This window comes from Palaemon carinicauda, chromosome 4, assembly GCF_036898095.1.
Source record: "Palaemon carinicauda isolate YSFRI2023 chromosome 4, ASM3689809v2, whole genome shotgun sequence".
NCBI classification, from domain to species: Eukaryota; Metazoa; Arthropoda; class Malacostraca; order Decapoda; family Palaemonidae; genus Palaemon; species Palaemon carinicauda.
The window spans coordinates 182,908,112-182,932,369 of record NC_090728.1 but is presented as its reverse complement, the minus strand read 5'-3'; the positions used below and the strand labels follow the sequence as shown (position 1 = coordinate 182,932,369).

The 24,258-nt window shown below is 41.6% G+C and overlaps 2 protein-coding genes across 4 annotated transcripts in view; one reads left to right on the top strand and one right to left on the bottom strand.

Moving 5' to 3' along the window:
* The window catches only part of LOC137640261 (pseudouridylate synthase 1 homolog), a 130,905-nt gene that overhangs the window by 12,985 nt on the left and 93,662 nt on the right, over window positions 1-24,258 (top strand). The gene's annotated exons all lie outside the window — the stretch shown is intronic.
* Window positions 285-23,824, bottom strand: LOC137638983 (RB1-inducible coiled-coil protein 1-like). The gene is made up of 13 exons (XM_068371313.1): window positions 23,485-23,824; window positions 18,881-18,978; window positions 18,443-18,665; window positions 5,047-5,194; window positions 4,623-4,749; window positions 4,048-4,184; window positions 3,658-3,761; window positions 3,229-3,399; window positions 2,972-3,085; window positions 2,754-2,824; window positions 2,011-2,197; window positions 1,051-1,230; window positions 285-587 (listed from the first exon to the last, which is right to left on the bottom strand). The coding sequence occupies exons 2-13, from the start codon at window positions 18,946-18,948 to the stop codon at window positions 285-287; spliced, it is 1,833 nt and encodes a 610-aa protein (XP_068227414.1). The 5' UTR covers window positions 18,949-18,978; window positions 23,485-23,824.

The window sequence follows — 24,258 nt, the reverse complement described above, 5'->3', positions numbered from 1 at the left end:
CCCAAACTGATTTTAAGAGTAACACCCACAAGTGCCAGAGCATTTCTTAACAGCACTGGTATCATAGGACTGCCCTTCACAGTCCTTTTAGACTTTGGAAGGGGGTACCACTGATTATGTCACTGGAATCAATGATACAAGGGATGTACCTACTATGCCTTTCACCACTGGCGTGACCAAGGCACTGAGGGACCCGGGGGGGAGGTAGCCTTAGCTACCATCTCACTTAGCAAATCATAGAGGACTTACCTTTTATACCTAAAGAGGCCCAAGCCTTCCTTATGTCAAACTCGTTTACAGGTGGTCTGCACGGCAACAGGAGAAGAGCCTCCATCTTCCAATGGGATGCAGCGACCACTGGGGAACCCAACATACCACCAGAACTTAAAAAGCCAGCAAACACAAATATGAGGCCTCCTTGCTCCTGACACATATCCTCTGGACACCGAAAAGCAGTAGTAGCAGACACACTCAATAAGAAAAACATAAAATGGAACAGATTTCTTTGGTGTCTTCTTGTGCATTTCCAAGACAGACACTGCAGAACCATTAGCTCTCTTCCTCTCCTTCATGGAATATGCCTCCCACTGCATAAGAGGACATAACCTATGCTCGGTAAACGAGGATGATTGTGAACAATCATGACCACTACAAGAAGAACAGTGTGTGTGGATCTACAGCCAATTTAGCCATAAACCAGTTGCAGCCTCCACCCTTTAAACCCCCAAAAGTATGAATTTCTTGTTTCAAACTCATAGTTCACAAGCAAAGCCAACATTCCCTTCCTGCAACAATATGAAAGATGAAAAATGTTTGGTAAAGGCAAGATCACAGGTCCATCATCATTGCAGCTAACATTAAATGTGAAGAGCTTCCGGCAGGTGAGGAGGCGGAGCTTTCTCCCACGTCACCACTTGTTGATTATTTTGTTAACGAATTCAACGGCAGTTCCTGCTCCGCTGAAGACATGTTCCCAATTCTAAAGGACGAAATGTTTGTACCCTTGTAAGAATAAAGTCAGTTGAAACCCTATTCTTATTCCCTACCTACCTTCGGTAAATTATCATCAAATTTGTCTGGTGGTTGAGTTGCAAAATCTGGAGGGAGATCATCCAGGCCAGGAAAGAGACTCGCGAGGAAATGAGATGAAAACTGTTGGAGAAATTTCCGTCTTGTTCCAACTTCCCTTTCCCATACTTCCAAACTTTCTGCACTTAGAGCCGTTGCCCACTGAAAGAAAAAAAGTATATATGTCAACTATTACAATAACCTTTTAATTTTCATGTACAGTATTGACTTTTTCCAATCGGATTCCTATAGAAATATACTACATATATTTTATGGTACTTTCACAACTGAAAGTCATAAGTTTTGGTCATAAAATACCATTAATTAGGAATCTGTATATTCTTAGCATACACTTAAAATATACTTATAGCAGAGTTCAACTTGAGAATTATACATATTATCAAATGAAAAAACATATAATTATTGTATAAAAATACAGTACTCTTCTGTCCTTGAAATATACGAGAATCTTAATTTTCTCCAAAAAAATCTTTCTTCAACAGTTCCTCTTTGATACTAATGTAAGTACAATTCTTTACTAATGTCAGTACAATTTCTGATGATGATGAAATGTAACTTTGATATTTTAATGTATTGTAAAAGCTGAGCACCTTTTTATGTTTTTTATTATAATTCTAACTTGTAAACAACCAACTTGAAAAGTAATTTTTTATTTCATATACATTCAAGCAAGACATCACTTCATCATATCAGAGACGTAAGCAATTTATTGTTAGACTTAAAATTTGTGTACCAAGTTACAAAGTAATAACCAAAGCAAATTAATCATTAAATTATAATTATGATAATTACAGTACTGTAAATGTATAGCTGAACAATGACTATCTAAAATAGCAACTGATTTACAAACAAAATTGAAAACTTAGTGATATACCTCTTTAAAGGAAGTCATGTTATTGGTACAATATACTACGAACTCACCTCAACAAATGCCTGCGAGAAGTAGTTACGTCTAGCTACTTCGGTAATAGCACTAACGTAGACTCTTGGCGCCCTGTGAATCTGATCGACGACTTGCAGCAACCCTGTTAATCTACGCAAACTTTCGTGGTACATGCTTAACTTATTATCTAACTCATAGAGCTTCTTTTCTATGTACATAATCCATCTGAAAAATCAAAAGCATTATCTTTAGCAGTCTGATTATAGTTTTCAGATAAATAATTTTTGAAAGGTAATCATAAACTCCTGCCTTTCAGTATTTTCTGGTTTCAAAACGAAGAATCCTAGAAGAGTTTACATGACGATGGTACTTTAGCTTAAAAAATCATGAGAGAGAGAGAGAGAGAGAGAGAGAGAGAGAGAGAGAGAGAGAGAGAGAGAGAGAGAGAGAGAGAGAGAGAGAGAGAGAGAGAGAGAGAGAGAGAAGAGAAATTTACTTTAGTCTATAATGAAGGTTTTCTGAGAGAGAGAGAGAGAGAGAGAGAGAGAGAGAGAGAGAGAGAGAGAGAGAGAGAGAGAGAGAGAGACTTACTTTATTCTATGATGAAGGTTTTCTGAGAGAGAGAGAGAGAGAGAGAGAGAGAGAGAGAGAGAGAGAGAGAGAGAGAGAGAGAGAGAGAGAGAAATTTACTTTAGTCTATAATGAAGGTTTTCTGAGAGAGAGAGAGAGAGAGAGAGAGAGAGAGAGAGAGAGAGAGAGAGAGAGAGAGAGAGAGACTTACTTTAGTCTATGATGAAGGTTTTCTGAGAGTTCTTCTTTGGCTTTAATACAACGTCTCTTGATGTCTTGTACCTGAAAACAAAAAAGGTAGGAACACTTTACTCTTAAACCCCAATCAAGTTAAAAGTAAGCAAAGTTTTCAACTTTCATCAGAGACAGTCAATTTTCCAATCTTCTCACAATGTATCGACCAAAGTATCATAAAACACAACTACATACCCGCTGATGATTTTTGAGCATGTGCATAAGATTTTTCCTATGAGAAGTACATAAATCCGGAAATATGGACGGATCGTTCACCTTGCCAGCACGATTCTGGTTTTGCAGTAAAGCCTGTAAAAACAAATATTACTATAGAGTGATGAGACATTCTTCTTTATAGTAAGTATACATATTAAATCAATCAGTATTCTTCACATTTTGATAGCATTACATTTACATCTACTGCACTTCATGATTAAATCTGGATATATTACCTGAGCAAAGTTACTCTGTTCCAGAACAAGTTTGTTTGCTTCATGCATAAGCTGTTCAAGGCCAAACAAACGTTCCTCTAGTCCTTTGATTTCCTTCATCTGAGGTCTGTCAACCTCACGACACACTGCAGCAACCTCAGCCGCTAGCTGAGTCAGGATTGTGTCATTCATCTGAAAAATGGTATGCATTTTAACCCTTACTTTAAAGTATAAATTCAAGAAAAAGCTCAAATATTGGGGATGAGGCTGTGTATCTGAATTTCTTCAAAATTAGGAAGAGCGATACATTAAATTAGCTTTACTCAAGTTAACATTTGTTACTGACAATAGCTTCAAGTATTGCAATGTGCACATACAGAAGTAGTCAGCTTTGATACAATAAATCATCCTGTACGTTTTTTGTTGGTGACATAATGCTAAATTACTTACCTGTTGAAGACCTCTAAAGCTGAGTTGAGCAATCTCTGTAACATCATTCTGGGCGTCTTTGGCACTTATCCACTCTAAGAGGCTCATATCATCATATTCTCTCTCTTCAGGAAAAAATACAGATACAGGTATATGACATCAAAGATTTTTATCTATACGGTTTTTCTATGAAAACTAAAGCACGAATAACAAGACTTGTTTCAATTTTCACACCCAAAAATCAACAATTATAGTCATCTTAATCCTACACTTAAATTGCTCAAACTTGACAGCCAATCAGCTAATGGCAAAATTCAACGTTATTATCGATTACGTATTACAATAACCTTTAGTCAAAAAGCTTTTTTGTTATCATAAAAAGACTGACTCGCAACTTTCTTGAATTCTGACCTTTTTCCTCAGACTTTTCTTCCGCACCAGACTCCGCATCCTCGTCTGCCTTTTCCTCCACTACCTTCTCCTTGGCTTTTCCAAGGAGAGCTGGCAGGACCGGAATTCGAGAGAGAAGCTTCAAGTCTTCCTCAAAACTAACAAAAAAGAAAATTTTCATATATTTCTGCACAATGACATTACTTCTTTAAATTTCTTAATTAAGTTTTGGTGAGCTAAGAAAGTGATACATAAAATGAAAAAGCAAAGACAACAAGTAACATAGTTGATAGCAAATAGGGTGCAGCCTTAGTATCTGGTACAAAACTGGAAACTTTAAATAATGACAGTCATAAAACATAACCTATCTCAAAGACAAATCACATCATCCACACTAACTAAAGACCCTTTTATTACCATATCTCACAACCCAACAAACAGTCATAACTTCATCTGTCTTAGTCCACCTCCTATGAATTCATAACTAATAGAGCTTTTGGACGTTAAACAACTTAATTCAAATAATTTTGGCTTACATCAATTCATTTTGGTCTACATAAAAGCTTAGCCATTTAAAACATTAAAAAGGTACTTACTTCTCGAGAATTTCAACTTTCTCTTGTCTCCCTTTCAAAAATTCATTGAAATTTTGTTCAAAATTTTCGAACCTATTTTTAAAAGCAGACACTATATCTTCTAAATTTGCTACAACAGCTGCCCATCCTGGAAAAAAACAGATAGGAAAGTAGTTTAATTTCTTTTCTTGATAATTAAGAGAATCTTAAAAAGGCTAACTTTTCTTACAACAAAGTACTTATATAAATAGTATCAAAATATAAATAATGTCCAACTCTTTCAAATAGAATTTTGTCACCTAAGACATGAAACTGAAAATAAAATCACACAAAAAACAAAGATAATTGTAATACAGATAACCAAATAATTCTGTAGCTTCCTCTTGATAACAAAGACCTGAGAAATCTTCCAAAAAATAAAATAAATTACAATAAAGAAATTTACCTTGCTGCTGTAAATGTTGGTCATGAACTAGCTGTTGACATATACGAGTCTGATCCCTGGAATGTTCATGAAACTGCTGTGCTAATTGTGATCTTGCAACTACAGTGTTGTAACTAGCCGGCATATTTAACGTTCCCTCAACTTGTTCCTGATGCAAAGATATTACATATCAAATGACAATAATTAACCCCTTTACCCCCAAAGGACGTACTGGTACGTTTTACAAAACTCATCCCTTTACCCCCATGGACGAACTGGTACGTCCTTGCAAAAAACTGCTATTTACATTTTTTTTTACATATTTTTGATAATTTTTTGAGAAACTTCAGGCATTTTCCAAAAGAATGAGACCAACCTGACCTCACTATGACAAAAATTAAGGCTGTAAGAGCAACTTAACCCTTTTACCCCCAAAGGACGTGCTGGTACGTTTCACAAAATCCATCCCTTTACCCCCATGGACGTACCGGTACGTCCTTGCATAAAAATGCTATAAAAATTTGTTTTTCATATTTTTTGATAATTTTTTGAGAAAATTCAGGTATTTTCCAAGAGAATGAGACCAACCTGACCTCTCTATGACAAAAATTAAGGCTGTTAGAGCAATTTAAAAAAAAATATACTGCAAAATGTGCTAGGAAAAAAATAACCCCTTGGGGGTTAAGGGTTGGAAATTTCCAAATACCCCGGGGGTAAAAGGGTTAAAAAATATATATAGCAAAATATGCTTGAAAAAAAAAAACTCGGGGGGTTAAGGGTTAGAAAGTTCCAAATAGCCTGGGGGTAAAAGGGTTAATAGCTGGTATAGAACATATTCTCTAAAAATCATTAATGTAAAATAGTTCATTAACTTGTAAATCCATACTCCAGTATTACCTTTCAAGTCAATCAAATATTCAATAAGAAAAATATCTAAGAAAGGTATTCCATGATGAGACAGAGAAAAGTTAGATACATTACAATAATCGCTCGGCTATCGCCGGTGTTACGTTCTAAGAACTCCCCTCAAACCCCAGCGATAGGAGTAAAATCGCAATGTAGACACGAAAATCTACGGCATATATTTTTCTTTATTTTTACACTTTTCATATTTCTTATCTTTATGAATTTAGGCTTTTATACTCCTAAAAATTACTCTCTTTAGAGAAAAATAATTATATGAAAAATATGTTATTTTCATTAGTAAAATAAATTTTTGAATATACTTACCCGGTGATCATGTAGCTGCAGCTCTGCTGCCCGACAGAAAAAACCTACGGGCGGGATACGCCAGCGATCGCTATACAGGTGGGGGTGTACAACAACAGCGCCATCTGTCGAGTAGGTACTCAAGTACTTCTTGTCAACAAAGAACCAATTTTCTCCTCGGTCCACTGGGTCTCTATGGGGAGGAAGGGTGGGTCCTTTAATTCATGATCACCGGGTAAGTATATTCAAAAATTTATTTTACTAATGAAAATAACATTTTTCAATATTAATCTTACCCGGTGATCATGTAGCTGATTCACACCCAGGGGGGTGGGTGGAGACCAGCATACATGTTAACAATAGAAGCTAAGTATCCCGTATTTCATTTTAGCAGTTATTCAAAATAACAAACATAAAATTAATAAGTACCTGGTAAGGAAGTCGACTTGAACCATTACTCTGCCTTTTTAAGTACGTCTTCCTTACTGAGCCTCGCGATCCTCTTAGGATGCTGAGCGACTCCTAGGTGCTGAAGTATGAAGGGCTGCAACCCATACTAAAGGACCTCATCACAACCTCTAATCTAGGCGCTTCTCAAGAAAGAATTTGACCACCCGCCAAATCAACTAGGATGCGAAAGGCTTCTTAGCCTTCCGTACAACCCAAAAACAACAATAAAAAGCATTTCAAGAGAAAGATTAAAAAAGGTTATGGGATTATGGGAATGTAGTGGTTGAGCCCTCACCTACTACTGCACTCGCTGCTACGAATGGTCCCAGGGTGTAGCAGTTCTCGTAAAGAGACTGGACATCTTTAAGGTAAAATGATGCGAACACTGACTTGCTTCTCCAATAGGTTGCATCCATTACACTCTGCAGAGATCTGTTTTGTTTGAAGGCCACTGAAGTAGCGACAGCTCTAACTTCATGTGTCCTTACCTTCAGCAAAGCATGGTCCTCCTCATTCAGATGAGAATGGGCTTCTCTAATCAAAAGTCTGATGTAATAAGAAACTGCGTTCTTCGACATCGGTAAAGCAGGTTTCTTAATAGAACACCATAAAGCTTCTGATTGTCCTCGTAATGGCTTCGTACGTCTTAAATAGTACTTAAGAGCTCTTACTGGGCATAGTACTCTCTCTTGTTCGTTTCCAACCAAACTGGACAGACTTGGAATCTCAAACGATTTGGGCCAAGGACGAGAAGGGAGTTCGTTTTAGCTAAAAAACCAAGCTGTAAGGAACATGTAGCCGTTTCAGATGTAAATCCTATGTTCCTGCTGAAGGCGTGTATCTCACTGACTCTTTTAGCTGTTACTAAGCAAACGAGGAAAAGTGTCTTCAAAGTGAGATCTTTAAAAGAGGCTGATTGAAGCGGTTCGAACCTTGCTGACATCAGGAACCTTAAAACCACGTCTAAGTTCCAACCTGGTGTGGCTAACCGACGCTCCTTTGAGGTCTCAAAAGACTTAAGGAGGTCCTGTAGATCTTTGTTGTTGGAAAGATCTAAGCCTCTGTGGCGGAAGACTGCTGCCAACATGCTTCTGTAACCTTTGATCGTAGGAGCTGATAGGGATCTTACCTTCCTTAGGTGTAAAAGGAAGTCAGCTATCTGCGTTACAGAGGTACTGGTTGAGGATACTGAATTCGCCTTGCACCAGCTTCGGAAGACTTCCCATTTTGACTGGTAGACCTTGAGAGTGGATGTCCTCCTTGCTCTGGCAATCGCTCTGGCTGCCTCCTTCGAAAAGCCTCTAGCTCTTGAGAGTCTTTCGATAGTCTGAAGGCAGTCAGACGAAGAGCGTGGAGGCTTGGGTGTACCTTCTTTACGTGCGGCTGACGCAGAAGATCCACTCTTAGAGGAAGAGTCCTGTGAACGTCTACTAGCCATTGCAGTACCTCGGTGAACCATTCTCTCGCGGGCCAGAGGGGAGCAACCAACGTCAACCTTGTCCCTTCGTGAGAGGCGAACTTCTGCAGTACCTTGTTGACAATCTTGAACGGGGGGAACGCATAAAGGTCTAGATGGGACCAATCCAGAAGAAAGGCATCTACGTGAACTGCTGCTGGGTCCGGAATCGGTGAGCAATAATTTGGGAGCCTCTTGGTCATCGAGGTAGCGAACAGATCTATGGTGGGCTGACCCCACAGGGTCCATAGTCTGTTGCAAACATTCTTGTGAAGGGTCCATTCTGTAGGGATGATCTGACCCTTCCGGCTGAGGCGGTCTGCCATGACATTCATGTCGCCTTGAATGAACCTCGTTACAAGCGATATGTTTCGATCTCTTGACCAGGTGAGGAGGTCCCTTGCGATCTCGAACAACGTCATCGAATGAGTCCCTCCTTGCTTGGAGATGTACGCCAAGGCTGTAGTGTTGTCGGAGTTCACCTCCACCACCTTGCCTAGAAGGAGGGACTTGAAGCTTCTCAAGGCCAGATGAACTGCCAGTAGCTCCTTGCAGTTGATGTGTAGTGCTCTTTGATCCGGATTCCACGTGCCCGAGCATTCCCGACCGTCCAGTGTCGCACCCCAGCCCGTGTCCGATGCGTCCGAGAAGAGAAGGTGGTCGGGGGTCTGAACAGCCAGTGGTAGACCTTCCCTGAGAAGAATGTTGTTCTTCCACCAAGTCAGTGCAGACTTCATCTTCTCGGAGATAGGAACTGAGACCGCTTCTAGCATCATGTCCTTTCTCCAGTGAGCAGCTAGGTGATACTGAAGGGGTCGGAGGTGGAGTCTCCCTAACGCGATGAACTGGTCCAGCGATGAAAGCGTCCCTATTAGACTCATCCACTGTCTGACTGAACATCGGTTCCTTTTCAGCATGCTCTGGATGCATTCTTGGGCTTGACTGATTCTGGGGGCCGACGGAAAAGCCCGAAAAGCTTGACTCTGAATCTCCATACCTAGATAGACTATAGTTTGGGATGGGACGAGTTGGGACTTTTCTATATTGACCAGGAGACCCAATTCCTTGGTCAGATCCATAGTCCATTTGAGATTCTCCAGACAGCGACGACTTGACGCAGCTCTTAAAAGCCAGTCGTCCAAATAGAGGGAGGCTCTGATGTCTGCTAATGCAGGAATTTGGCAATATTCCTCATCAGTTTGGTAAACACTAGAGGTGCCGTGCTTAGGCCAAAGCACAGGGCTTGGAACTGGTAAACCACCTTCCCAAAGACGAACCTTAGGAAAGGTTGGGAATCTGGGTGGATGGGGACGTGAAAGTACGCGTCCTTTAGGTCTAACGAGATCATCCAGTCTTCCTTCCTGACCGATGCTAGCACCGACTACGTCGTCTCCATGGTGAACGTCTGCTTGGTGACAAAGACATTTAGAGCACTGACGTCTAGCACCGGTCTCCACCCTCCTGTCTTCTTCGCTACTAAGAAGAGACGGTTGTAGAAGCCCGGGGATTGATGGTCCCGGACTATGACTACCGCTCCCTTTTGTAGCAAGAGAGACACCTCTTGCTGTAAAGCTAGCCTCTTGTCCTCCTCTCTGTACCTGGGAGAGAGGTCGATGGGAGTTGTTGCTAGAGGGGGCTTGCGCAAGAATGGAATCCTGTACCCCTCTCTGAGTAACTTCACAGACTGTGCGTCTGCACCCCTGTTCTCCCAGGCCTGCCAGTAGTTCTTGAGCCTGGCTCCCACTGCTGTCTGGAGAAGATGGCAGTCAGACTCTGCCTTTTGAGGACTTGGAACCCTTCTTCTTTTTGCCACGTTGACTATCGGCACGGGTACCTCCTCTGCTGGAGGTTCTGCCACGAAAGGGCGGAATGAACCTAGACGCTGGTGTGTCCATCCTAGGTCTAAGCACGGAAGGTAAAGCTGTGACTTTACGTGCGGATGACGCCACCAGGTCATGGGTGTCTTTCTGGATCAACGAGGCGGCAATCCCCTTGATCAGCTCTTCAGGAAAGAGACACTTGGATAGCGGAGCAAACATCAGCTCTGACTTCTGACATGGTGTGACTCCCGCCGACAAGAAGGAGCAAAGGTGATCTCGCTTCTTAAGAACTCCAGACACGAAAGAAGCCGCAAGCTCGCCAGACCCATCCCGAATGGCTTTGTCCATGCAGGACATGATGAGCATGGCAGAGTCCTTATCCGAAGGGGAGGTCTTTCTGCTCAACGCTCCCAAACACCAGTCCAGGAAGTTGAAGATCTCAAACGCACGGAAAACTCCCTTCAAAAGATGGTCCATGTCCGAAGAAGTCCAGCAAATCTTGGACCGTCTCATAGCCAGTCTGCGGGGAGAGTCTACCAGACTTGAGAAGTCGCCCTGGGCAGAGGCAGGAACTCCCAAGCCTAGAACCTCTCCTGTGGCATACCAAACGCTAGATCTGGAAGCAAGCTTGGCCGGGGGAAACAAGAAGGTTGTCTTCCCAAGTTGCTTCTTGGCCTGCAGCCACTCTCCCAGTACCCTTAAAGCTCTCTTGGACGAGCGAGCGAGTACGAGCTTCGTAAAGGCAGGAGCTGCTGACTGCATGCCTAAAGCGAACTCAGAGGGAGGTGAGCGTGGAGCTGCAGACACAAACTGCTCCGGATACAACTTTTCAGCATGCTCTGGATGCATTCTTGGGCTTGACTGATTCTGGGGGCCGACGGAAAAGCCCGAAAAGCTTGACTCTGAATCTCCATACCTAGATAGACTATAGTTTGGGATGGGACGAGTTGGGACTTTTCTATATTGACCAGGAGACCCAATTCCTTGGTCAGATCCATAGTCCATTTGAGATTCTCCAGACAGCGACGACTTGACGCAGCTCTTAAAAGCCAGTCGTCCAAATAGAGGGAGGCTCTGATGTCTGCTAAATGCAGGAATTTGGCAATATTCCTCATCAGTTTGGTAAACACTAGAGGTGCCGTGCTTAGGCCAAAGCACAGGGCTTGGAACTGGTAAACCACCTTCCCAAAGACGAACCTTAGGAAAGGTTGGGAATCTGGGTGGATGGGGACGTGAAAGTACGCGTCCTTTAGGTCTAACGAGATCATCCAGTCTTCCTTCCTGACCGATGCTAGCACCAACTTCGTCGTCTCCATGGTGAACGTCTGCTTGGTGACAAAGACATTTAGAGCACTGACGTCTAGCACCGGTCTCCACCCTCCTGTCTTCTTCGCTACTAAGAAGAGACGGTTGTAGAAGCCCGGGGATTGATGGTCCCGGACTATGACTACCGCTCCCTTTTGTAGCAAGAGAGACACCTCTTGCTGTAAAGCTAGCCTCTTGTCCTCCTCTCTGTACCTGGGAGAGAGGTCGATGGGAGTTGTTGCTAGAGGGGGCTTGCGCAAGAATGGAATCCTGTACCCCTCTCTGAGTAACTTCACAGACTGTGCGTCTGCACCCCTGTTCTCCCAGGCCTGCCAGTAGTTCTTGAGCCTGGCTCCCACTGCTGTCTGGAGAAGATGGCAGTCAGACTCTGCCTTTTGAGGACTTGGAACCCTTCTTCTTTTTGCCACGTTGACTATCGGCACGGGTACCTCCTCTGCTGGAGGTTCTGCCACGAAAGGGCGGAATGAACCTAGACGCTGGTGTGTCCATCCTAGGTCTAGGCACGGAAGGTAAAGCTGTGACTTTACGTGCGGATGACGCCACCAGGTCATGGGTGTCTTTCTGGATCAACGAGGCGGCAATCCCCTTGATCAGCTCTTCAGGAGAGAGACACTTGGATAGCGGAGCAAACATCAGCTCTGACTTCTGACATGGTGTGACTCCCGCCGACAAGAAGGAGCAAAGGTGATCTCGCTTCTTAAGAACTCCAGACACGAAAGAAGCCGCAAGCTCGCCAGACCCATCCCGAATGGCTTTGTCCATGCAGGACATGATGAGCATGGCAGAGTCCTTATCCGAAGGGGAGGTCTTTCTGCTCAACGCTCCCAAACACCAGTCCAGGAAGTTGAAGATCTCAAACGCACGGAAAACTCCCTTCAAAAGATGGTCCATGTCCGAAGAAGTCCAGCAAATCTCGGACCGTCTCATAGCCAGTCTGCGGGGAGAGTCTACCAGACTTGAGAAGTCGCCCTGGGCAGAGGCAGGAACTCCCAAGCCTAGAACCTCTCCTGTGGCATACCAAACGCTAGATCTGGAAGCAAGCTTGGCCGGGGGAAACAAGAAGGTTGTCTTCCCAAGTTGCTTCTTGGCCTGCAGCCACTCTCCCAGTACCCTTAAAGCTCTCTTGGACGAGCGAGCGAGTACGAGCTTCGTAAAGGCAGGAGCTGCTGACTGCATGCCTAAAGCGAACTCAGAGGGAGGTGAGCGTGGAGCTGCAGACACAAACTGCTCCGGATACAACTCCTTAAACAGGGCAAGGACTTTCCTAAAGTCTAAGGAGGGAGGCGTAGTCTTGGGTTCATCTATGTCGGAGTGTTGATCGTCCAAATGCGCAGCTTCGTCGTCATCAGAGATTCCTTCATCCAAATGCTGAGGAGGAAGCGGCAAAGGAGGAGAAGAAAGCTGAACGGCTGAATCCGGCAGCACGGGTGCATGCGTAGCTGCACTGGATCCAACATCATGCCGCTGCTGGTCAGTCTGAGAGCTGGCAACAACAAAAGCGGAGTGGTGGTGCGTGGTGGGGAGTGACGTGGGTTGCGGAGACTGCCGCATTGCGTCAAAACACGGCAGCTTGACTGCACCTTCCCACTGCTGATGCGGTAGCTCACGCATGTCAACGGAGGGTGCCGCACGTCGGCTAACGTCAACATGCGTCTGGCAGGGTCGACTGCGCATCGGTGGTGGAGCTCTCACAGCCGGAGTGTGGGAGCAGGCAGCCGCAGTGTCAGCTGAGCGCACAACCGTGGCAGGTTGTAGGTTAACGGGTGCAGCGTCAACCTTCTCAGCACGATACTCCTGCATGAAGGAAGCTAGCTGAGTCTGCATAGACTGCAGCAAAGACCACTTAGGGTCTACAGTGAACCCTCGCTACTTCGCGGTTCGACAATCGCGGATTCACCACTTCGCGGTGTTTTCCCATAACCCATATATATATACATATCGCGGATTTTCCGGAAAATTCGAAAATACCGCGAAATCTGAAGACAACCAAATACGATATTTTGTTACCTGTAATTCCATTAATACTGTAATTAGTAATATCTGTTCTTACTGATTGTTCATTGCATTACATATGATATATAATTCAGCACAGAAAGAAATAAAACACAAAAAGAGAATGTGATCATACGATAATTCAGTACGTAGTAAAATTAAATCGAACATGAAACGCAAATCAGATGCAGTCATACCATATTAGAATGGTGTGTACTGTAATGGATGTGCTTCTTTTCCATGAATCTTTTGTATGTATACGTACGTAGTACAGTACTGCATCCAATAATATTCTTTGTTGCAAAAATCACATTTCGAATAAGCGTACGAGAGAGAGAGAGAGAGAGAGAGAGAGAGAGAGAGAGAGAGAGAGAGAGAGAGAGAGGCGTAAAATAGCGTACGTAAATTTTTATTATTATTGTTATTATTATTATTGTTGTTGTTGTTAATAAAATTATTATTGTTATTATTATTATCATTATTATTATTATTATTACTGTACAGTATTATTATCATTATTTATTATTATTACGGTATTGTACTTAATCTACGTACGTTCAGTATGCGCGGGGCATCTTCTATGAGTAACCAACGCATCATAGTACTGTAAGACGGGTTGTGATTGGTTCAAGCGCTGATAGATGACGAATCAGAACTCAAGTTTTGTTATCTAGCCTGTGATTGGTGTTTTGCCCGCATCTTCTACCCGCAGCATCAAAGTTCTCGCGGGGCTGGATCGTTCACTTTCTCTTTCCGCGTATCGCTGAGTAGACGTTCTTAAGTTTGTGAAGTTTAATCTGTGCTGTGTGCGACTGTTTTAAGTTGAACTTTTTGTTGAACTTTCTGTTAAATCCTACTGTACAATGGCTCCCAAGCGTTCTGCTTCTAGTAAGGCTGGTAGTGAGCCTAAACGCCACCGAAGGATGATGACGATAGCTGAGAAGGTTACGCTTCTCGACATGTTAAAAGATGGTAGAAGTTACGCGGCCGCCGGCCGCCATTTTGGCATCAACGAATCCACCGTTCGCTATATCAAAAAGGACGAGGCGAACATTAGAAAGACGGCTGCAATCACCTTTAGCAGATCAGCGAAGCGAGTCGTTACAACGCGTAATAAAACGATCGTACGCATGGAAGGTGCTTTAGCTGTGTGGATTGCCGACTGCCGGAAGAAGAACATAGCCTTGGATACGAACACCATCCAAACAAAGGCTTTGAGTTTATATGAGAATTTTGCTGCAAAGGAACCTAAAGACGACGACGGCAACCATGCTGAAGATGATGATGATGCAGATGATCCTCAACCAGGGACATCCACTGATTCCCAGCCTCAGAAACGTTTTTCCGCAAGCACAGGATGGTTCGCGAAGTTTCAGAAACGCTTCGCCCTGAAAAGCGTTTCCCTGCATGGGGAGTCTGCTTCCGCTGACACTGCCGCTGCTGAAACTTACGTGAACCAGACGTTCAAGAATATTATCGCCGAAGGTGGATACAAGCCGGAACAAGTCTTCAATATGGATGAGACTGGCTTGTTTTGGAAGAGAATGCCGTCGCGAACTTTCCTGTTCAAAGAGGAAGCCAAAGCCTCTGGCTTTAAGGCATTCAAGGATCGCGTTACCCTCGTGATGTGTGGCAATGCTGCTGGATTTTTGTTAAAGCCGGGGCTTATTTATAAGTCGAAAAATCCTCGCGCTTTGAAAAATAAAAATAAGAATCTCCTTCCCGTGTACTGGATGCATAATCAAAAAGCATGGATTACGAAGATGCTGACCTCCAACTGGTTCCACCAGTGTTTCATCCCGCAAGTCCATGAATATCTCTTAGAGAAGGGCTTGCCATTCAAGATCCTTCTCCTTATGGATAACGCTGGTGGACACGCAACTGACCTGTCGCGTGAGGGCGTTCAGGTTGAGTTCCTGCCACCCAACACCACGTCATTAATTCAACCGATGGACCAGGGGGTTATCAGGGCGTTCAAGGCCCTCTACACGAAGAATACCTTGGCGGACCTCGTTGCGTGTGTAGATGCTGCCCAAGATGACGAGGATGAAGATTTTAACTTGAAGGCGTACTGGCGGCAGTACACCATAGCCACGTGCCTGCAGAATATTCAGAAGGCACTTCAAGAGATGAAACCTGCAACCGTGAATGCGAGCTGGAAGAAGCTGTGGCCCGATATTGTTTACGACGACAAGGGATTTACTCCGTCGGAAATCCAACACTCTGCAATAAGGAAATCTGTGCAGTTGGCTGCCATAATTGGAGGTGACGGGTTTGGCGACATGACGACTGAAGACGTCGATGAGTTGTTGGACTGCCATTCCCAGCCCCTAACTGACGCAGACCTCGAAGACCTGACGAAATCGGCAAGTGAGGAAGAGAGTGAGAGTACCCAGGAAGAGACCCAAGAAAATGTCGAAGAAACGGGCTTAACATTAGAACGGCTTGCCAAGTTCTGCAACCATATCAAGGAGGCGAAAGAAATGTTACAAGAGTGGGACGAGGATATGGTTCGCTCGATGCAATTCTGCAACAAGGTCGATGACATCATGACTCCCTACAGGATGCTCTTGGATCGAAAAAAGAAGCAGCGGCAACAACTTCCGATCACAATGTTCTTCCAGCCTCGCAAAAAAGAGCCAGTTCCTCCTGCTAGTACGCCTTCGGAAGAAATTGAAGAAGTTTCCCAGGAAGAAGTTGAAGAGGTGTCCCAGGAAAAGACACCTCCGTCTGAAGAGACGTAAAATACTATCATTGACTGCACAGTAGAACACATCATCAGCTTCATCATCATCATTTCTACTGTGCAGCAAATTCATCGCCATCACCATTCAAGTTTTTCTTCAACTTCTTTCGTGGTGAGTACAGTAACAATCTTTATTTTTTACTTTAATATTCTTACTGCCTGTTTTATAGCTTAGTAATGTACGTACTGTATGCATTAAGTTAAAGGGAAGGTTTTAAAAGTCTACATGTTGTAACCTATCATATTTTTTTTGTTTAAAATTTACATTTACGTACGTAAAACAATCTCTCTCTCTCTCTCTCTCTCTCTCTCTCTCTCTCTCTCTCTCTCTCTCTCTCTCTCTCTCTCTCTCTCTCTCTCTCTCTCGTAAATTGTTTTCCTGCTTTGCTACGTACAAGTACTGTATAATTTATATTTGTAAGGTAACATATTTTGTAAATGCTTTTACTGTAAATACTGTATGTACTGTATCATTATTTATCACTATCATCATGCGCGTTAAATGCCTTGTTTGTTCTGAGCGTGGTTGTTTACTGAGCGTACACGCCGTCGTTTCAGGCGGCGTCATAAAGAAAAAGATTTCATTTGGAAGTCCTAAGAAAAATACGTAAACTAAAACATTGGTAATAAAAAAATCAACATACAGTACTGTATAATCAATATAATCGATGCAAAAACTAACCTATACATATATGTGTACACTAAATGAGTTTGTTTCTTCATTATGATCAGAGATGAATGTAAACAAAACATTGGTTGCCATTTTTTATCGTGCTTTTTAGGTGTTTAGGAAACGCATGATATAAAATCGCCTTTAATATTTGTGCCTGTTTTAGTTTAGGGTGCTGTAGTACATGCATTAAGTGTTCTGTACATTAAAGGGTGGTTTGTTAACAGTACTACGTACAAGGGAAGGTTTTAAAAGTCCGAATATACATGTTAAATAAATAGGTAAATATGATGTCACTACTTCGCGGATTTTCACCTATCGCGCCCGCGTCTGGAACCTATCTACCGCGATAAACGAGGGTTCACTGTACAGCGGTTGGTGCGGCAACAGACGGAGTGATTGCCTGCTGCGGAACCACTCTACCTCTCTTGGGAGGTGTGCAGTCTTCGGAAGACTGCGGCGAGTCCGAACTGACCCAGTGGCTACACCTGGGCCGTTGGACTCGCTCGGAAGGGACCTTGCGCTTGAGAGGTCGTGAGACCTTGGTCCAGCGTTTCTGACGAGAAACTTCTTCCGCAGACGAGGAATGAATGGGCTCACTCGTCTGTTTGTGGGTGGGACGATCTCTGCAAGATACGTCCTCAACCACTGAGGGTACGTCTGTACGCTGATCAAGGCCTGTCGAACCCTTTGGTCGTACGACATTGCTTCTCCCCTCATGCGAAACACTGATACTTTTCACTTCACTTGCACTCACTACACTTCCCACTGCACTTTTCTCCTTCAACTCTTTGACGTCAGCCAAGAGTTGATTGCGGTCATTCGCTAATGACTCAACTCTGTCACCAAGAGCCTGAATGGCACGCATCATATCCGCCATCGAGGGTTGATGAGAGTTAGTAGAAGGGTCGGGTGTAACCACTACAGGGGAAGGAATAGGTTGTGGGGCATGGGGAGAGGAAAAATCAAAAGAGCGAGACGAACTCCTCCTGATCCTATCCTTCTATAGCCTACGTGCATTCTTAAGGAATTCTTGAAAATCGAATTCCGAAAGCCCAGCGCATTCCTCACATCGATCTTCCAATTGACAGGCTTTACCCCTACAATTGGAACAAACGGTGTGAGGATCTATAGAGGCCTTCGGAAGACGCCTAGAACAGTCCCTAGCGCTACACTGCCTGCACTTGGGGACTTGAGTAGGGTCAGACATCTTGAATTAGTCAAAGGGGGAAATCCAAAATCTATCCAAGTCGTCAACAAATAATCCAAAATCTAATCAATGAAAGCTTGATAAAGTATTGATGATAACTTCTGTACAGCGAAAGCTAATAACTAGAGAGAATACATCACCAAATAGCGTGAAAATCAACTCCAGAAACAACAGCGTATCAAGTAGGTCTTGCCGGTGGCACGACAGAGAGAAAATTGGTTCTTTGTTGACAAGAAGTACTTGAGTACCTACTCGACAGATGGCGCTGTTGTTGTACACCCCCACCTGTATAGCGATCGCTGGCGTATCCCGCCCGTAGGTTTTTTCTGTCGGGCAGCAGAGCTGCAGCTACATGATCCCCGGGTAAGATTAATATTGAAAAATAAAACTTATCTAGCCCTCAGAAACCCATGATTTAAAGAGAGTCCACGATATAGATTTACATTTAACTTATTCTTAAATCTGGGATGTACTCGAGTAACAACACATGAAGCGTGATATAGCGAGGAATTACTCTATATTCATATAACAATCTTACCTTCAGATCTGAATCAGAGCCAAAATCAATACTTGGAGATGGAGGGTCCTGACCCTCAATTGTTGATTTCGAGAATAAAAAGATGGGATTCGTATCTGTACCCGCTGAATACTGGCAAACACGTAAATCGGGATCAAGGGCCTCCCCACCCGAGATGAGCAAAACTTGTTTCTCTGGAGGTACCCTGGTGGCCCGATGAATGACGTCTTTCAGCACTGCAACGCTGTACAAGAAAAATATTGGTTAGATCCGAATCGTCTAATACTTCTGGAAAAGGCTATGTATGCAACATCATAAACAGTATACAAGATGTTAGTAATCACATGAATTGCTTTCCAACAGCAAACTAAATATTCATAACTGTACTGTACACTTAATGAGAGCTCAAATAATAACTAGTACAAAAATCATTCCTGATCTAATTAATGATTCACTTACTTTTCCAGTGCGAGATTCATATCAAAGGTCATCATGGTACCGGTGTCAACTAAAAATACATAAAGCATCTTGCCGGTTTTCCTTCTATCACGTCATAGCTGAAAACAAAAAAAAATTCTTATTTAGTAATTCAACTTAAAAATGGGGTACCTGTTCAAATGTTGAACATACTTTTAGTATCCCTATTAAGGATAAAACTGAATGCTAACTTTAATTTTTAATCAGCTATTTATAAAATGTTTACAAGTCATCATCATCTCTTCCTACGCTTATCAACGCAAAGGGCCCAGGTTAGATTTTGCCCGTCATCTCTATCTTAACCTCTTAATTCAATACTTCTTCCTTCATCATCCCCTACTTCATGCTTCATAGTCCTCAGCCCCGTAGGCTTGGGTCTCCCAACTTTTCTAGTCCCTTGTGGAGCCCAGTTAAACGTTTGGTGTACTAATCTCTCTTGGCAAGTATGAAGAGCATGCCCAAACCATTTCCAACCACCCACCACCATGATCTCATCCACATAGTAGGTAGTAGGTTGGCCAGGGCACCAGCCACCCGTTGAGATACTACCATTAGAGAGTTATGGGGTCTTTTGACTGGCCGGATAGTACTACATTAGATCATTCTCTCTGGTTAAGGTTCCTTTTTCATTTGCCTACAAACTCACACACCGAATAGTCTGGCCTATTCTTTACACATTCTCCTCTGTCCTCATACACCTGACAACACTGAGCTTACCAAACAATTCTTCTTACTGCACTGTAATTGTTCAGTGGCTACTTTCCTCTTGGTAAGGGTAGAAGAGACTCTTTAGCTATGGTAAACAGCTCTTCTAGGAGAAGGACACTCCAAAATCAAACCATTGTTCTCTAATCTTGGGTAGTGCCATAGCCTCTGTACCAAGGTCTTCCACTATCTTGGGTTAGAGTTCTCTTGCTCGAGGGTACACTCGGGCACACTGTTCTATCTTATATCTTATTTCTCTTCCTCTTGTTTTGTTAAAGTTTTTATAGTTTATAAAGTGATATTTATTTTAATATTATTGCTCTTCTTGAAATATTTCATTTTTCCTTGTTCCCTTTCCTCACTGAGCTATTTTCCCTGTTGGGGCACCTGTGCTTATAGCATCCTGCTTTTCACCCTAGGGTTGTAGCTTAGCAAGTAATAATAATAATTTCTAACAACCATGTATTGGAGATCATAGTTCATACAGTACTTGAATAATTCCACCTTATTAATCCTTTCTCCTTCCAATGATATTTCATCTTCCATTGCATATTCCGTTCTCATCATCTCTGTCTTTCTTCTATTTATCTTGAGCCCAACCTCATGTGATATTTCATGCATTCTGGTAAGCAAGCACTGGAAGTCCTGTGGTATTCTGCTAATAAGGACATCATCATCAGCATACTCTATGTCAGGTATTTTCCTATTATCAATCCAGTCCAATCCTTCTCCCCCATCTCCAATTGTTCTACGCATTACAAAATTCCATGAGAAGAATAAACAACTTTAGTGACAACACATTCGCCTGGAGTACTTCACTGTTCACTGGAAATTCATTTAATAAGACTCTATTAACATTACCTTTGCAATTCCTGTGCTCATGAACAAAATAATCTTGTAAGTATTCCGGGATCACTTCGTTTTCAACCGGTATCATCTCAGCAGTTATTACATTGTATCCAGGGGCTTCCCATCCCCTATCATGCCCCCAACCAAATTAGGAAATGTAACACTTCTTTGCAAATATTTAGTAGCAGATTGGGTACATCAAGCAATTTCCTTAATAATCAGCCTAGGGTATGTAAGGTTAGGTTCTTGTAGGTTAGGTTTCTGTAAGTAAGGTTTGGTTATGCAAAGAACAGCTGTACATTTTTATATTTTTATATTGTCATACAACTTCTTATAAATGCCCCACAACAATGTATCAATCTCCAGAGAAATGATTATAGCCCATTAAATTATCACAACCGTACATCCAAAATATCCAAGAGAATAAATACAAATCGAGCAGCCAACAAAACATATTGATACAAAAATATTTACGTATGGTTTAAAGTTATTAAGAGCTGTGGTGTAACTCTATTGTATGTTCTAGAGCTTTGGAATATACGGCCCCAAGATGTTATAACACGCTCCCATTAGGCATCCTAAGGACTGAAGATATTATGACTATCAAGAAGAAGAAAACTTTCTTCATTATTGTAGCGCTACAATAATGTGGATTACACTGTATACTTTAAATACTTAAGAATATATATGACAAACATATCTTTTAGGTAGTGCAGTGCACAGGAATTTTCCATCTGTGATAGAAGCAGAAAAACAGCACTTAAAGTAAGTAATTAAGTAATTAGAAGCATTATAAGAACATCAAAGAAACATCAGGGTATAATGCAGTTAATGAACGATACTTCAATTTCTAGGAAAACTGGAATTCAGTATAAGAAATAGAGGAATGCTGGCTATTTCAACATTTTTCTCTGTATGACTAATGGAGACTGAGGCATAATAACTTATCAATTATTAAAATGCAAACACCATTTCATTGTCAAAGGGCATTGTTTACTTTTGGGGGACTGATTGTGTTGCTGCACGCGTTGTTTACATTCGCTTTTTGCATCTGTTCATTTATTCTGACGTTATTAGCTGGCTCTTTAAACCTATTAAGAGCTTCCAAATATTTACGGTGACATCCTTGTCTATTTTTTACAATTGGCATTTTATTTCCTACTTGGTTCAGTTCTAGAATGACTAGAGTCACAAGAAAATGTCTCCAGGAGGGAGGGAGTTAAATTTATTTCAGAATTCAGTGTACCATAAATTCAGCTATTTTGGCTTGGCAACTCAATATGTTTAAAATACTCAATGTTCAGTATATACAGCAGTTATTATTGTTCATATGAAAGTTGAAAATATCCCCGAAATAAAGACCCACATGACTGATATGTGCAGCTTATCCATGTAACCCTTGCCAGCACAGAGGAGCCACAGCAGACCAAAGACCATTTGAGGGACGTCATATAAATCATAGGTAATTATGATACTTTAATAGTGACATATGCTGATAGCGTGCACAGCCAATCTACGTAACGTTTACCAGAACAAAGGTGGAATGACATACCGTTTAACTGCAAGCAAAGTGACCAACACCAGAGCAAACACCATTTGAGGGACGAAATATAAATTACAGGTAATTATGATATATCAATTTCACACCAATTACATGAGCCATACATTTTCTCAACTGGTTATCTTGTCTTTATTATGCTTTTCTGATCACTACTATTGCTGCAAAGCATTCTTTTATGGTGATTGCTCACTCATAAACCCTGGTTTTTCACTAAGAACCCACATAGAAGTAATTGCTTTAATATAAGTGGTGATAAGAACATTCATAAACGGGTGGTTTATCCAGTTATTTATGGTCAGAAATGGATAAAACTCACAATAATGAGTAGGAAAACTAGAGCCTTTGTATATCAGTGGCCAGTTCCTCATATGACGATTAAAAATAGACGTCAACTGACCTAAACTTTTCCCCCTAACCTAACCTACAAGCCGTGTCCTTACCTACTTACTTAACGGGGGGGGGGGGGGGCTAACGCCCCCTGCAACCCCCCTTACACTACCTATTCTAAGTTAGACATAATAATACATACAGGTGGCTATCATAAATACATACACACACCCCGGAAAACTAATTGGTTCATATACTTGACTAGAAATTAAAGTATGGTATCAAGAGATGATTTTGATGAGGATAACAAGGACATGACAAGAAAACTTGGGACCAGGTGTTGACTGTCCAAAAAAGCCACAGTCATCCAAAGATTGAAGCCTCTCTCTGTTAAAATGATTTGCGAATTCAGGTTACAATAAAAGTCAAATTACATTGATGTGTTATAGACCAAATAATGAACACCTGGTGGGATAAGATGTAAGCTATAGTGTTCATCATTTTGGAAGTTTATCATGTTATCATTGCAATTTGAAATATATTTTTAAAAAATGTTAGCCTATTTTAGTCGACAGTATATTTATAAACGTAAGTTGTCCATGCAACTACTAGAGAAGAATAGTAAAGTGATTATAATACCAATGCAGAACTCCTAAATAATTAAGCATAAACAAAGACTAGCATGAGTTGCTTAAGGTGAGACAATGTTGTTTGGAATAGTTCACATTTGATAACAAATAACAATAAACTTGTTTACTGTCTTGTACCGTGGAATAAGTTCGTGAAATAATACAATCTAATATCCAAATAAGGTTAATCCATCAACATTGGCCTTGTCTAATATTGATTAAAATCACGATTTTTACTCAAATAGATGATTTAATAATGTGGCATATTTGCTGAACCACATCACAAATCAGTTAAATAAATCACAAAGGACAAATAATCACATTTTCACAATGAATCATCGTAATCCTGAACCTTAGGAGAGAACCTTATCTGGTGTTGACCTTGTTTAAGAGATTGGACATGACAATAAAACAAGCTTTATTTTCTTTATCTTAGCCTACTTTGAATCACCTTAGTCATGATTTGAGAAGAAATAAGCGGAGAGGTTGAATGCTAAAACTGAAATGCGACTTACGGCAAATTATTTGTGTGTTTTGACGTAATTCTTACTGCGCCTTTCTTTTGCTCCCTCTTGTTTTGTTTTCCATTAGTGAATTTGGTCGCTTACACTCCAAACACCAACTTCACCAGGAAGTGGTTCACCACAAACAATACAATCAAATTACCATTTCTGTATTTTACGTAATATGACGTAAAGCTGTGCTGTTTAACAAATCACTCTAGAATATACATAATTCTAAAATAAATGCTATATATTCTTAAATTTCATTCGGTCCACATGCTCGGTAAACAACGTAGCTCAGCTTGTCGATAAACAGTACAGTACTGTAAATCTTTCATATCTAAAAAGAAAGAAGTATCTTGCAAAATTATAAAATATGCATTTATTGGTTAAAAATTCTAATCACGTTTTGCAATCACGGTCTTTCGTTATATATAGCAGTTCGTTCTTTGTCTGTAATAACAAGGAGTTACTCAGCTGTCTGACTCAGAAGTGAAATGATGTGGCTACACTGTGACTTAGATCCCTGGTAAACAATAATATTTATGCTGTCACTGCTGCTATTCAGGAATAAAAAAAAATCTTTTACTACATTTTCTCTTAGTACAGATTATATTTAGGCTATCAGTATCGCATATGAATATGGAAGTATTTTTTTCCAGAAAAAAAAATGTGAAAAGTTTTGAAATCAATTAGTCGCAGAAAGAAGTAAAAAAAGAAAACCAAATGACGTCAGTGTTACCAGTCAATGATGTCACTTAAACAACATTTCTTTACTTTGATCAG

Coding starts and splice junctions, on each gene's coding strand:
- LOC137638983 (XM_068371313.1), bottom strand. CDS start 18,948: ATGCTTTATGTATTTTTAGTTGACACCGGTACCATGATGACCTTTGAT. Junction 5,195..18,442: donor GCTCTGATTCAGATCTGAAG/GTAAGATTGTTA, acceptor TCTTTGCATCAG/GAACAAGTTGAGGGAACGTT. Junction 2,825..2,971: donor TGCTCAAAAATCATCAGCGG/GTATGTAGTTGT, acceptor TTTTGTTTTCAG/GTACAAGACATCAAGAGACG.